We start from the raw sequence: 16,029 nt of genomic DNA, 5'->3' as shown, positions 1-16,029 counted from the left end.
ACTTCTCTATCTGAGGTGGAATTGTGTAAAGCAATCGTTATCATTTGACAGTTCATAACGTACGATTATCTGTCAAACGCTTTGTTTGACTGACTTTATCGTACGTTATGAACTGTCAAATGATTACGATTGCTTTACACAATTCCACCTCTGATTTGAAAGCGTCCTTAGACTTCCATTTTTTTCTACGTTAGATTTGGTTGTTAGTTGCGAAACGGACTGATAAAGCAGTTCTCTCTACCTTCTCCAACAGTAATTTCGGTAAACCCCTTTTTTATAATAATAACAATTTCTTCCACAGCATCGTAGTCTACGAAGGCGGTTCCGTCATGTCGCAAGCCCGTTCCCTCTGGCGGCTGGAGTTGGCGCGCACCAAGTGGGCCGGCGGCTTCATCAACTGGTACCACCCGATGCGAATCCGGCACATCACTACTGGTAGATACTTGGGCGTCAACGACCAGAATGAACTGTATTTGGTTAGCAGGTGTGTATGACGAATTGACGATATCTTATAGTCTTTGCCATCAAAAATCTATAGGAGAAATTCTTGAAAGCTCATAGAAAATAATTATGTTTGTCTGGTGGTGTCAACTATCAAGTGTGATATGCCTCGTTAATGACGTTTTTATTTAGTACTATCCTAAAGTTTTAAATATTTTAAATAAACAACTTGGAAAAATCGAACTGCCTAAGGCGGGAATCGAACCCACAACCTTTTCGCTTGCCTAATAAATTGGCCTTGCTTGACTCTAATCGCTAAAAAAATTTAATAACTCTCCTAAGGTTACATTAAAAAGATGTTTTGTATTTTTAGGCTGCGTTGCACCACCTTACTTTAACCGTAACTATAACCACAAACAGTGTTTTTTCACGGATTTTGACAGATATTTGACCATTGTTAAAAATAAAGTCAGATGGTGCAACCCAGCCTTAGGCCCACTTTACTTATTTACTGTTTAATCTTGTCAGTTAAATAATAATTTTAATGACATTATTTACAACTCAGGGAAGAGGCAACCACAGCCTCTTGTGCCTTCTGTCTCCGGCAAGAAAAAGATGATCAGAAAGTGGTGTTAGAAGACAAAGACTTGGAGGTGATCGGAGCGCCCATCATCAAGTATGGTGACTCCACCGTCATCGTGCAGCACTCGGAAACTGGACTGTGGCTGTCATATAAGGTAAGCTTATCAGGTCATTTACCAGTCTATAGTCTGGTCTGTGAGCACGTAGAATTTCGTCCAATGACCCCTGGCTACCCATCCTTATCGCTCGTGCGTAATTATATTGCTGTCGCGACTGCGACGGGCGCCCGCAGTGAGTGTGCGAGCGCAACAGCAACATAAGGATAAGGATGGGTAGCTTGGGGTCATTGGACAAAATTCTACGTGCTCACAGACCGGGCTTTAGCACATAACTGAGTCGCAGACTGGGGTATAGGAGTGGCATGGGAGGGTTTTTTCTGACGTCAAATGTCAGTGAGACTTCAGAAGTGTTTAACGCCCGTATTCACAAACGATGCTTGCATAAGTGAAGCAGCAATCCGAACGCTCAGCGTTGAATAGAGCCCTGTGATTGGTTCGTGTGTCACCCTGTGCGTCCACGCGCACTGTGAGACCTCATAGTAATGTTTGTGAATACGGGCGTAAGACTTGTGTATTCTGTTAACTCCTCCCGTGCCTCTCCCAAACCTCAGGCTTGGAACTGACTTACTTATGTGCTAGACCAGGGGGCTTAGTGCGAGTTTACATCAAACGTCATCGCTGACGTCTGCGTAAAAAATGACATTAAACGTATGACGGATTGTACAGCGCCCCCAGCGGATACTTTCAAGGACTAACATCTTCTAAAGACATAAGTATGTCTTACTTGCCAGTGCTAGCGACGTCGTTAAATGTAAACTCACACTATACACACTGTAGTCTCCATTGCAGGAGCACGATCTCTAATTTACTAGAGACAAATGGAGGATTTGGCCTACACTATCCACGCACTATCCACTATCCAGATTGTTTTTGAGGCCTCATGTTTGTATATTTGTCTTATTCCCATTCGCTCACACCACTGCACCACTGGAAATCCTTGAGGGAGGCCTTTGTCCAGTACTGAAGGACAATTGGCTGCAACGAACAGGCCAAGTTTGTCTCAGGGAATATTAGCTCATTTCTTATTCTTAAAGAGTCAGCCCTTGTCTGGAGTATAGATCGTTTCATCCACGAAGACGCGCCCCACTATTCTTCCGCTAATGTTTGATTATTATCGGTACACGCTAAATCATCCATGAGTACACACGCACACTACAATGATGACGCTCGGATTGCTCGGATCAAACTCGCGCCGCGCGTCCCTCGACCAAAAATTGGTGGGGCGCGTCTTCGTGGGTGAAACGATCTATAATAAAGTGTATTGTATAATTTCTGAAGCAGTGTAAGTTAATTCGAGGCTAAATTCGCTTCGTGAAAATATTGTAAATCACTGATCTTAACTTTAATAATACTTTTCCTCAGTCCTACGAGACGAAGAAGAAAGGCGTTGGCAAAGTGGAAGAGAAACAAGCGATCCTACACGAGGAAGGCAAGATGGACGACGGGCTGGACTTCTCCAGGTCCCAGGAGGAAGAATCCAGGACAGCCAGAGTCATTAGGAAGTGTTCCTCGTTGTTCACTAAGTTCATCAAGTAAGCTATATTAATGTTATAGTAGACTTAATATGCCCGATTTCACCATCAATCCCTAATTTTTAAGTGGCCCCTTTGAAAACCAAATTCCTGTTACGTGTTACCATAGGGGTCACTTAAAAATTAGGGATTGATGGTGAAAACGGTCATTAACTTACTAAACCAAATATTTTTTCTTTCTTTCTTTCTAAACTATCCCCTCTTTAGTAAATTACGTGTTAATGGATCCGAATTTTTATATGGTTTTTAAAACCTTGAGAAGATAATGTCATTTTCCAGTTAAGTTCTCGAAATAAATCCAAATCATTTGAGTGGTTGACACCATTAACCAACAATTCCAAGTCACAACTTCTCTCATTTCATCTTGTTTACCCAATCAGTTATAGTCTTTTTCACGTAAGATGATCCGTATGACACTTCAAGGTTATCCATTTTACGCATACTACATATGCAGAATATTTTTGAAAAAATATTTGTATTTTATTAGCAATATAATAAAAATAAATTAACTACTTGTGTTGAAATATATAGTAAAATCTGAGTCTATTGATTATATTTTAATTAAATACGATGTAAAAATATTTTTTATTTAATGTACGCAATGTGTGAAACGGAATAGATTTAGTGCTGGGGTATTTCTTGTATGATAAAATCGATTATTTCCGCGGTTCATTAATCGATTGCAGTGTATACTTAGTTATTAAAAACATCACAAAAATCAACTATATTTTTCGATTATTGACTTTAATAAACGCATTGAAAATAAATTAATAGTTTTTAATTTAAAGAAACAGAACCAGTATTTTTTAGGAATCGTTTTTTTGAACACGAACCATGAAATTTGAATATTATCAATAAAAAATTGTTACAATAATATTTGTAATTAAAAAAAACATGTTTTTTGTTAAATAACACCTATACAAAATATTTCTCTAAAAGTAGGTTTTACTAACTCTTCGAAAAAAATCGATAGATAAATCGCTATGGTTTAGTTATGTGACATCTTTAAATCTTTCAAACTCGAAACGTCATACGGATCATCTTAGGTGAAAAAGACTATAATTTGGTTTACAACTGTCATTAATCGCTTTAAAAACCAACAAAACACTTTCTAGCCCTGAAAATTGGGTTAGTTTTCAATTTGCTATATTATGATTCAATTTTTAATAGGTTTGTAGGATAAATAGTTGATTGACTTACAAATTATGGGATTGGTGTATTTTCATTGCTCATAAAAATTATGTCAAATTACTGTAGAGTAAAGTACCCAAATGGTGGTGTTAATTTATCCTTTCTATAAATTATATCAAGAATAATTCTAATAAATAATCTAATCATATTTTCTTTACTTCCCAACAGTGGCCTAGAAACACTGCAAGAGAACCGCCGGCATTCGATGTTCTTTGCGTCAGTCAACCTCGGAGAGATGGTCATGTGTCTCGAGGATCTGATCAACTACTTCGCACAGCCTGACGAGGATATGGGTATGCACAATATTTCAAAATCATGTGGCCTCCTCAGAGCTTAAGTCGTTTTCATATTAATACCCAAAAAAAATTACACGACACTTTACAATACTCCAAGAGTCCAAGCACCCTTAACTCGAACCAACTATTGCAGAAATTCGTTTGTAATTAGAGTTCCTAATCGATTTAATCTGTTTGTAATGACATGGAACTGGAATTAATTATTTAATACCCCTTTCAACCAGTTTAAATAAAAATAATCTTTTCTTTGTTAAATGGTAGCTTGAATGTTTTTAACTCAATTTCATAAATTATTAACATCCTTTTCTGTCCGCGATCTAGTGAAGTTGCGAGTTTATTCAATGTATCTGCTCTATTATTACAACAGTCGAATATCCCAGACTACATTTTAGTTGCTATTACAATTAAAGACGATGCCGCAGTGTTTAGCTTGATACGATAGTGTGTTTACATAAATATTGAAGTAATATCCCTACCATCATTATTTTTCACCCAAACACCCCTGAAATTATCTTTTTCTTCCAGAACACGAAGAGAAACAGAACAAGTTCCGTGCTCTCCGCAACCGTCAAGACCTGTTCCAAGAGGAAGGCATCCTCAACCTGATCTTAGAAGCGATCGACAAGATCAACGTTATTACCTCCCAAGGGTTCTTAGCCGGCTTCTTGGCGGGCGACGAATCGGGGCAGAGCTGGGACATGATATCGGGATACTTGTATCAGCTGCTAGGTTAGTACAGTACCCGGCAATAAATATTGCACATCGACCTTTGGAAAGAGAATCGGTTAATGTCGGCTCGTAGAGCGTTATCTCTGTCGCACACTACCTATACGATTGACAAAACATTATTCAATGAAAATATTGTCCGAACTCTTAGTATTTCTCTTCGACAAATACTTTAACACATTGTAAACCACTTTTCTTTCACGACTATCAATTAATCATTAAATTCACAAAATCAATTACACACATTTATAATAAAGTTTGTTTACACTTTGACAAAACGTCATTGTCAGTCATTGTTCAAGTGCGACAGTGATAACGCTCTACGAAACCGAAATTAGCCGATTGTCTCTTTCTAAAGGTCGATGTGCAATATTTATTGCTGGATATTGTAATAACTATGTATTTAATAATACCATACCATTGATAGTCCACCCTCAAGATGTCGTCATAACAGTAGCAGGAAGGCGCTGGACGCAGGCCGCTACCAACCGGGCAACATGGAAAGCATTGGGGGAGGCCTATGTTCAGCAGTGGACGTCCTGTGGCTGAGACATTGAAGTAATATTACTACGTAGTACATTATAACTCAATGGGCTGAGATGATGATGATGATTGATAGTTTAAAAATAATGTTAATCGACTTCTTCGTAGTATTTCATACAAAATTAGAGCAAGCAAAAGGATGATTTAACAAAAATGTTCTTCCCATAGCCACTTTTGTCAAATGAATCGGTGGAAAAGTGTAGCGTCATTTTTAGCAATTTTCTTTTATTTTCGTGTTAGGTTTAACATATGTTTAATCTGAAATTCATGTGTAATGGTGGTGAATTATTAACCATTATGTAACGTGCATGCATAAGTAGTAGGCAAATGTATGTGTAAACTCGTATAACAAGCCTTCAAATTCTCATAAAGAAGTCACAGTAAAGTGCCACATCTTTAACTGAAACTCATGGAAAAGAGATGAGATATGATTTTGCATCACTATTTGGACGCATTTTAAGCATAAATATAACTTTAGCAGACACTGGCAATAACCACATTTCTTTTCTAGCCGCCATAATCAAAGGCAACCACACAAACTGCGCCCAATTCGCCAACTCCAACCGATTGAACTGGCTGTTCTCCCGACTCGGCTCCCAGGCTTCTGGCGAAGGCACGGGAATGCTGGATGTACTGCATTGCGTGCTCATAGACTCTCCTGAGGCTCTGAACATGATGCGGGTGAGTTATAAAATTCATTCATTTAATGCAACAAATAGGCTTTAAAACGCACGTTAAACGGATTAGCAAGCTGAAGTGGCAGTGGGCCAGGGCACATAGTACGCAGAACTGACGGCCGATGGGACAGCGAGGTTCTGGAATGGAGGCCGCGTACCGGAAAACGCAGCGTGGGACGTCCACCTACAAGGTAGACCGACGAGATCGTAAAGGTAGCAGGGAAGCGCTAGACGCAGGCCGCTACCAATCGATCAACGTGGAAAGCATTGGGGGAGGCTTATGTTCAGCAGTGGACGTCCTATGGCTGAAATGATGATGATGATGATGAGGCTTTAAAAAGCCTGTCGGAAAATAATGACCAGACCAAAGATGGAAGCGAGCTTCAACTGGTATTCATAAGTTACAAAAAGTGACAGCTATAATTCCGATATCGCTTCACTCCGACGTATTTATGGTAGCTACGAGTACTTCCCTCCATGAAGCGATTTCGAAGTTTTTACTGTTTATATCTTGTCAAAGGCAGCTGACCATCTTACCTCCAAAACGTAACAATGCTATTTAACGTAGTTTTTATAGTGACGGATTTAAGTATAATGGTGAATTTGTGATACCTAACCCGGCGTTCTTAGAACAAGCGCGGTTGCCACCAACCACACTGCTATTAATTATTATTTTTGTATTGATCTACACATTTTTGACACCATTTTGTTTCCCAACAGGACGAACACATCAAAGTGATCATTTCTCTCCTGGAAAAACACGGTCGTGACCCAAAAGTCTTGGACGTCCTCTGTTCACTTTGCGTTGGTAACGGAGTAGCTGTCAGGTCTTCACAGAACAACATTTGTGACTACCTGCTGCCTGGAAAGAATCTGCTTCTCCAAACACAGCTGGTGGACCACGTGTCGAGGTAATTTGGACCTTATTCTATTGAGATAGAGTTCAGAATAATCTGTTCACTTTGCGTTGGTAACGGAGTACCTGTCAAGTCCTTACAGAATAGTAACTGTGATTAAAAAATCTGCTTCTTCAAACAGCTGGTGGAAAACGTGTCAAGGTATTTTAAACTTTGTGTTATTGAGATAAAGTTCGAGATTCATTTTTATAAGTAGCGGAGGTGTGAGTGAGGTCATCACAGAACAACATCTGTCACATTTGATAGAGCATTTGAAGCACTCAGGATCAGCAATCAGTTTCTCGATGTACAGTTTACAAATTAATCGAGTTAGATCACATCGATTCCACCCTGTATGCATGCTTTATGAAAATACCCTAAATCCGAAAATATTTTTTGTTAGTGAGTGTTATTGAGATACACATGCAATGGTAGCTAGTGGAGTACTCCAATTGCAGTGCAGTGATTCAGTTTGTGAATTATGATGATTGTAATTTGTTAGTTCCTTAAGTTTGGTTAAATTCTTTTAGGTGATCGACTATATGGGTAATGTAGGCTTTGAAGCTTTTTGCTGCATCTTCTTTTCTAATTATGTCTGATAGATTATATGGGTTGATATTTAGCAAGCGGGATGTCATTTCATGGTTATATTGGTAATATTGGGCTGAAGCAAATCTAGGGCACTGTGTTAAGAGGTGGGACAGCGGTCATCTGATTGAACACATCGAAAAAGCCCCCTAACCCTCAGTATACATCAGACGCTATAAATTAACAGCGAGTTTTTTTCTAGCGTCCGCCCAAACATCTTCGTGGGCCGCGTGGAAGGCTCGGCAGTGTACCAGAAGTGGTACTTCGAAGTCACGATGGATCACATCGAGAAGACCACGCACATGATGCCGCATCTAAGGATTGGATGGGCCAATACTGCTGGGTAAGGATTTATAAAGTCGGACATTTTCATTTAGCGCCATCTAGGGCCAAGGTAAGCAAAACTTGTAATATGTGTGACAAACCATCGAAATACACATTTTTTTGGTAAAGATAAACGATGTGATATTATTACATAAATAAATACATACCTAACTGAAAAAGCATAGTGATTGTAGAACGTGCAAATTTTTTATCCAGCTACTGTTGGAAACCTAAAGAATCAGAATGATGTTTCATTAAATACTTCCGTGCCAAACTTAGCCCCCACTGGTTGGGTTTCCATTGGGGCGAGTTGCAGCGTCCGGAACTATAGGTGCTTTGCGTCTCTCATTCCTCGCTTTTTTTTGGCATAATTTGGGGAGGTCTATGTGATATAAATGAAACACACCGATCGCTTTGAACTCGAGTTTATTACTAAACGATGACAGCGACACAGACATCAACTTTTGTTACTACGAGTACAATGTAGGTAGGTTCTATATATTATGCGCGTAGACGCGCATACACATCATTCCTCCACACTTAATCTTTGGAACCTGGTGACAAAACATAGCCAATGTTAATTAACTACGATTATATAAACTAGTTAAACTTAGAGTAAACTAAACATAATTGTTAAAGATATTTCTTATAATCTACGTGTTTCCTAGGACGTAATAAGTATGGGTGTGTGGGTGCTTGCGGGGGCAAAGACGGCGCTTCACCCGGGTCGGGCTCCCGCGGGGGCGTCCCGGCGGCGGGGNAAACAATTATTCTATTCTATTCTATTCTATTCTATTCTTTTAGTGATACCAACACAAAAAAATAATTACCAATTTAGTAGTTTTTTTTGATAATATTAATTTATTTTTATTATTACAGATTGGCTTACTCGTACTTCAGAAGACCTTATTATGAAAGGAAAAGGAGAAGCCTATTGTAAATTATGCTTAAATCCCTTGCGAGCACATAAAACAGATTTAGAGAAACATATGAAATCAAATGCTCACATAGAACGTGGAAATGCCGTAAATACAAAAAAACACAAACCAACGACAATATTATCTACTTTTGGTTGGTACACACATTAAATATCACATTATACATTTTACAATATATTTTTTATTATTTAAATAGCATAATTAATTATTTACATTTCAGGCTATTATACGACTACTAATAAAACGGAAAAAAGTTATGATATCCAAATTGCTGCCCATATAGCCTGTCATGGTTCTGTGAGGAGCATTGATCATATGGGTGAAATACTAAAGAATATTGGAAAGGGCAGTCCATTGGAAAACTTGCAGCTGCATAGAACCAATTAATGTTCCAACATAATAAAGAATATTATAGAGCCTTGTTTAAAATCACAAATAATAAGAGGTTGGCGATCGCCCGTACTCCATTATTTTTGATGAGTCGACAGATGTTTCATCGGAAAAATATATGGCCTACATGATTAGATATTATAACGACGCACAAAAAGCAATAATGACAGACTTCCTTGGGTTTCAGGAGCTTTTCCAAACCACAGCAACCGCTTTATACACTGCATTCACTGATTTTCTCCAAGAAATGGGTTTGAACCCAACAAATTTAATCGCAATAGGTACGGATGGCGCCAGCAACCTGACTGGAATCCGAAATTCGCTTTACATCCATCCCATCTAAAAGCTCACTATCCACATGTTCAGTTGCTGAAATTTGTCTGCCATAGTTTGAGTTTTTGTGCCGCCAAAGCATGCGACGAATTACCATGTTCTCTCGAGTACTTACTACGGGAAACTCGTTCGTAACTGGTCAATATCTGTGAACTGTCTTTTAGCTTCAAATTCAAATCTTTGCAATGTTTCTTTAAATCATCTTTAGAGCAACTAAATAAGTTATTATTGGTGAAAAAGCCAAATACGTCGGTAAAAGTTTCCAACCCCTCGAATATTTAAAGAAGTTAACGTTTGATCTAGGATTCTAAAAAAACCTCTACTTTGTATTTGGTTTTGGGGTCAAGTAAAACTTCGTCACTCTGTTCATATTGAAATTGAGTTGGTTTTCTTCGTGGACGAACTGTGTCTATAGGCGGATAATCTGTTTCTACATTAAGGTCCCGAGCCACATTGGTAGCTTCTTCTAACACCCTTTCGAAGTGCTATTGGTAGCTTCTTCTAACACCCTTTCGAAGTGGCCAGCTTTAAATGGTATATACCTAAAGTTACTGATAATAGTTCTTCGTAGGTTACCCTGGGGAAATCCGTCAGGTCTAGGTTATTATTTGCTTCCATTCTTACAAATGTCGCCCTTTGTCTATTCAAGTTATTACTTGTAACATAATCTGCCAGAGTATTTTCAATATTCATTTATTATGTTTAATATTGTTGGGCTCGTTCATTATCTTCAAATGGAGTTTGGTTTGCATTTGTTATAGCCGCACAAATTCTAAAATCTACCATCATATTCTTCATTGTTATATTAAAATAAGGTTGTCTGAAGATTTTAAAATCTCTTTTAAATCTTCCGTTAATAGCTTCTACCACCCATCGGCATATTGTGATTAATCTTGATTTGTTTGCTAAGTTAACGAATTTTCTTTTTCCAAGTTCTTCTCGACATTTTAAAAAATGTGTTGCTAATCGCTCATTAGGTTCTCCAGTTCTTATTTTTGACAGATATACTTCCAAACATGTTGCAGGATTATGTGATCTCGCTCTTAGAGATGGCGTTTGATCTAAAATGGCATTAAATTGATTTTTTGTTAAAGATGTCCAAAAATGGAATTCATCATCATCAAAACTATCAAGGTTTTCGAAATCTTGTTTTCTTTCGAGACCCCATTTGTAAATGTTTATTATGTCTAGCATAAAGTCACTGTTGAAATCTTGATGATTACCCTGTAGCATCAACTCTTTCCATACATTGTTTGTGTAGTGCAAATGACAGACTCTGGCACGGTAAGGAATATAGAAATTGTGATTTTTTAACGTATGGAGCTTTATGAATTTCGACACAGAATGGCTTGGTGCATTTCGACAGTTGTCAAATATGCACCATTTCGACAGTTGTCAAATATGCACCGTCTTGATGTGAACCGAACCGAACTGTTGTTGATTTTGTTGGGGTTTAAAACCGAACTGTGGTTGATTTTGTGGTTGTGGTTTGTAACAGAATTGTGGTTGATTTTGCTGTTGTGGTAATTTTACTTGTTTACTGGGGGTAATTACGAATTTAAATTGTTGTTGGTTGTTATTTGGTTGTAGTCCAAATTTAAACTGTGGTTGCGGATTGAAAAACTGTTTTAATCCCATTGTATTTGGATTGGGCGTAAATGGATTGTTGGCCATTGGTTGTGGTCTTAGCTGTAAGAAATGCGATTTAAGCATTCTATTCCGGGAATTATATTGGTGAAGGAAATTTACTTTCTCTAGCACGATACTGAGGGCACTCTTTAATGAGCTGCAACCTTTTAAGCGGACTATTCTGAGAAGGTCCTCGGGCAAATTTGTACAAGAAAACATTCATGGCTAAATTGTAAAAATGTAAATAATGGCTTTACTGCGTTTTAAATTTTGGATAAAAAAGGGATATTTTATTTATATTTTATATTTCAGTAGTATAAAAGCACCACCAATGGCAGCCAATGCTGGGAGAGACGGCACCCAGACTGAGGACTGCGAAGTCTGCGGGTTTGTGGCGCGCTCCACCGCCTACACCAGTGTGCGCAGTGGCCGCTTTAGAGCGCCCGCTAGTTCCGAGGTGGAGTCGCGTCGTGCATCAATCACACAGCCATGGGAGCGTGTTTGCGGTAAGTTTATGATATCATTTAAAAAGGGCATGTATTTAAATGATCTTTTTAAATTAGCAAAAACGGCAATTAAAAAAATCTAAATGGTCATCTATTTTAATGATTGATCCTCTTACTTTGAGACATAAAATAAATGAAATTGATCGATATTTTAATCTCTTTTGAACTACGCAAAAAATTATTGAGATGTAAAAATTATATCTGATCGTTACTTGTTGGTCCTCAAAAATAAAAGAAATGAGCACCAAATATTCAATATTGTGATACTTTTTTAAATAATTCGATTTGTATAAATTATTTTTTGTCTATATCAAATAATCTTCAAAATGATGATGTTATGGTACTTATTTTTATTAAGTTGTAGTCAAAGGATGGAAACTATTTAAAGGCACTTGATGTTCAAAGATTTATTTTTTATTAAAAAAGCATACTTAACACGTTCACACTGCGTTATCGGGTCGAATTGACCTTAGGTGCTGGATGCGTTGGTGCGGGATGGATATATTCGGTCTTTTCAGTAGTACGAAAGATACATAGTGTTTTGCAATTGTTTCGTCAAACACAGTAAATATTTGGAAAAAAAAAACTTATCAGGTCCTTACGACCCGATGTCGCACTAAAAGTAAACAAATATCGTTTAGTGCTTTTATCGTGTCTAATCGACCCGTTGACAGATGACTTTATGGTCAGTGATCACGGTCGAGATCGGTATACTAAGAGAAAATCAATCTTGCGATTTGAAAAAAAATAAAGAGGTAAAAATTATAATGTCGGGTTCAGGGATGACTGAAGTAAGAAATTATTTTACATACTTAGCGCCTCTAGTCCCAAACTAAGCAAAGCTTGTAATTTAAATAAACATGGCAATGTACCATTCTTTTTTTTTTCTGCTTGCTTATTGGCCGCTAAGCCCTTGGCCAACTCAGTACCAATGACGGACGATTGTCACTCAACCACAAAGTACCGCGTAAATTAAAAGATATTTTTTAATTAAAAATATTAACCAATAATATTTTTAGTTAGATCAAATATATTTTAAAGTTAAGTTATACATAGATCGAAATGTATTTATTAGGTGATCAATATTAAAAGGCAAACTTGATATAAAAATCATCAAATTAACAAAATTAAAGATCAATAACTAAAAAAGAGGATCAAATATTATTTTTGTTTACCAAATATTAAAAGAGTATGATATAATATAAACATAAATATTATGTTACCTTAAATGAAGATCATTCATAATTTATCCGTAGATCAACTAATATAGACCCAATAATTAATATAAAGATAAAATATAATAAAATACATCATTTATTTTTAAAAGTGCACATACAAAAAATATCAATTAGTTTTTAGAGGATCAAATAATATTGTCCCTTTAAAAAGTCTCTTTTTAGAAATGTAATAGTCTCATATAAGAAAACACTCGATCAAATATTTTGTACACAATTATTGTATTAAAACATATTTTTAAAGCCCGGTCGCCGAGCACGTAGAATTTCGTCCAAGGACCCCAAGCTACTCATCCTTATCGCTCGCGCGTAATTATTATATTGCTGTCGCGCTCGCACACTCACTGCGGCCGCCCGTCGCGCAGTCGTTTGCTTGGGGTCATTGAACGAAATTCTACATGCTCGGCGACCGGACTATAGTAAAATGAAAATATTAGTGAAAACTAATATGGTTTTTGTAATTTTAATAACTGTTGTTTTGTAAATAAATAAATACAATTTTTTTGTGCTAAATAAATAAAATAAAGGGATATTTCATTTATTATTTCAGTTGTCTAAAAGCACCACCAGTGGAAGCCAATGCTGGGAGAGACGTGGGCACCTAGACTGCGGACTGTGGAAGTCGCATTTCACCAGCCGAGCGGGTTTGTGATGCGCTCCTCCGTCTACACCAGAGTCAGTGCGCAGTGGGCGCTCTTAAGTGCTAATTCAGAGGTTGACTTGTCATGGAGCTTCACCAGTTCTGTTTATAAGTCATTTTATTTTTAATGTGTTTTATTTTAATAAGAATATTAAATCTTTTATTAAGAACTTTATGTTATTATTTATTTTAACGACCTTACAAGACTGTACTACTATCTGTACTGACTGTACTACTATTGCCCTAAGAATTCAGAATATAGATATTTAGATTCCGAACTGAATATTAATAATGCATAAAAATATAAAGAAAAATATGAAGAAGAAGGATCAATAGCGGCGGGTATAGAAACATACCGAAAATTGTTCGATCATACAAATTAAGATTCCAAAGTGACATGGTGTGACAAGGGGTGGGAGGGGTCCTATGTTTCGTGACATCACATTTCAAAATCTTATATATCTAGACGAGGTACTAATCGCGTAAATTTGAAATATTAATTAAACTAAAAATATTTCCAACTATCTTTAGGACAATACGGATTAAATAGTTTTGTTGACTAGTTCATGTGCGCTCAAGTGACACGCGCCGATCGCCTACGAGCCCATTGACTAATGCCGCCAAATGCACCGTACCTCGCGTGATTATATTGTTTCTATTTCATTCGACAATTGACTATCGCTGAGTGAACGACGTCGTTTTTTAGTAGTGCTATTTTGTGGATATAAACATATTTTAATAAATCAAGTTCAAAATGAACAAAAAGATAGATTTAGGTAATCTTTACCGTAGATTATACGAAACTTACAGTGCAACTTACGCTGATAAAAAAAAAACAGCTTATACAGGAAGAAGTTAATACCTTATGGAAAATTTTGAAAAGTAGTAACATTATCGAAGGTGAAGTAGAATCGAAGAGCTGCAGATAGTACAAATGACGAAACTGCTGTCTTAATTTAATAATTTTTCGATGTGAAATTGCAAAACATGTGACGTCACACTAGGGCCTAGTGTTTTGCAATTTCCCTAGTGACTAGGGAGAGGGGGGGAGTCTCAGAAATGTGACCACCTGTGACAAGGGGGACAAAAAATCATTAAATTCGTGTGACGTATTTTATGGAGGCCATCTAAAAGAACCAAGGGCTCCACAGAGTAATGAGGAGAATAGTTTCACAATAGTGTGGACAATATACCGAGTTCAAATGAACAAGAATGATCCAAAGATGGGGTCATGTCTTATGGCGAGCAAGATCAGTGACAATGACGACAAAACTAAAGCTGAAACGGCTAATGAACAGACTCCAAATTTTGATTAAAAAAAAGGTATCAAAAGATTATATTTTAACCCCCTTACTAATAAAACTTACACGCTCGTTGAACAGTGTTTGAAAGTGACGTTTAGTATGGAAATATCATTTTAAAACAGTGTTCAACAACTGTGTAACTTTTTATTAGTGAGGAGGTAAAAGTCTGGAAAGATAGACGAAAAAATACAGAGTTTAATTAAAACAATATTGAAAAAAAAAAGATGTCGTGAGGGTAATGAACCAGAGCCAGAAGGTGCCACCAGCAAGATTGTTTTCGATCTTGTCAGGCCATACTGAATCGTGGGCACACTCTGGTGATGGACAATTTTTACAATAGTCCTTTGTTGTCCAGTTAAAATTATTCCCAGAAGCGATGAACGTAAAGCAAATGCACGAGATCAACGCGCGAAAAAAACGTGCTGACGAGACATATTATCAGTACATGCTAATTATGAAAGAACTTGGCAGAAGGGCGAAGTTCCCTGACTATGGACGTAGAATACCAGACAGAATAAACTTTATTGATGAACACGATGGTGAAAATTTCCGCGTCAGATATCGTGTTTCGAAAGGTACGGCTCTGCAAATTTCAGAGCTTTTAGATTTAGAACCATTAACACGTCGAAATAAAGCCATAGATGGCATAACACAATTGTTCCGTCATCGTAACTTTTCGTTTAAATTTTCATAATAATCGCGGGTATCGATGTCTCTGCATAAGTATCGATGTAGTGACAAAACGCAGTCAAACTAGGCTGCTTATGCGCTCCGTCCTTCGAGTTGGATTTTTATTGACAACTTGAGGGCAGTCACGCTTTGGAGGCCGCACCGGTCACATCGCCATCTTCTATTCGTATTCTAACGGGCCCGTCGACGCGTGTGCTAGTCACCCTCCCATGTGATCTCAACTTACCTCATCATCTACACGCCCAAATGTGCTAGAAACCGAAGGAATTCCCAACTGCTGCTGCCCATACTCGAGGTGGAACTGTCATCGATCTGCTCAAGGTACGTGAGTGCATAGTATTTTGTCATTGCGTACTGCTCGTACAGAACATCGATCCCTTTTTACCGGCAAGCCTTCTACGGTTTGATCCAGGTGTAGCAGGAAGCCACCAATCGCCTTCTAATCGTGG

At 37.6% G+C, this 16,029-nt stretch overlaps 1 protein-coding gene across 1 annotated transcript in view; it reads left to right on the top strand.

Moving 5' to 3' along the window:
• The window catches only part of LOC114351050 (ryanodine receptor-like), a 71,497-nt gene extending 63,559 nt beyond the window's left edge, over nucleotides 1-7,938 (top strand). Inside the window, exons 10-17 of the mRNA XM_028302092.1 lie at nucleotides 302-484; nucleotides 1,007-1,178; nucleotides 2,505-2,674; nucleotides 4,034-4,158; nucleotides 4,687-4,890; nucleotides 5,942-6,111; nucleotides 6,828-7,018; nucleotides 7,794-7,938. Of these exons, the coding sequence (XP_028157893.1) occupies nucleotides 302-484; nucleotides 1,007-1,178; nucleotides 2,505-2,674; nucleotides 4,034-4,158; nucleotides 4,687-4,890; nucleotides 5,942-6,111; nucleotides 6,828-7,018; nucleotides 7,794-7,938 (1,360 nt within the window). The remainder of the gene's footprint in view (nucleotides 1-301; nucleotides 485-1,006; nucleotides 1,179-2,504; nucleotides 2,675-4,033; nucleotides 4,159-4,686; nucleotides 4,891-5,941; nucleotides 6,112-6,827; nucleotides 7,019-7,793) is intronic.
• Nucleotides 7,939-16,029: the final 8,091 nt, after the last annotated feature.

This window comes from Ostrinia furnacalis, unplaced genomic scaffold (genome assembly GCF_004193835.3).
Source record: "Ostrinia furnacalis isolate ACB-3 unplaced genomic scaffold, ASM419383v2 OfSCF0077, whole genome shotgun sequence".
Taxonomy (NCBI): domain Eukaryota; kingdom Metazoa; phylum Arthropoda; class Insecta; order Lepidoptera; family Crambidae; genus Ostrinia; species Ostrinia furnacalis.
The sequence above is the reverse complement of the archived record's forward strand: the minus strand, read 5'-3'. Positions and strand labels throughout refer to the sequence as shown.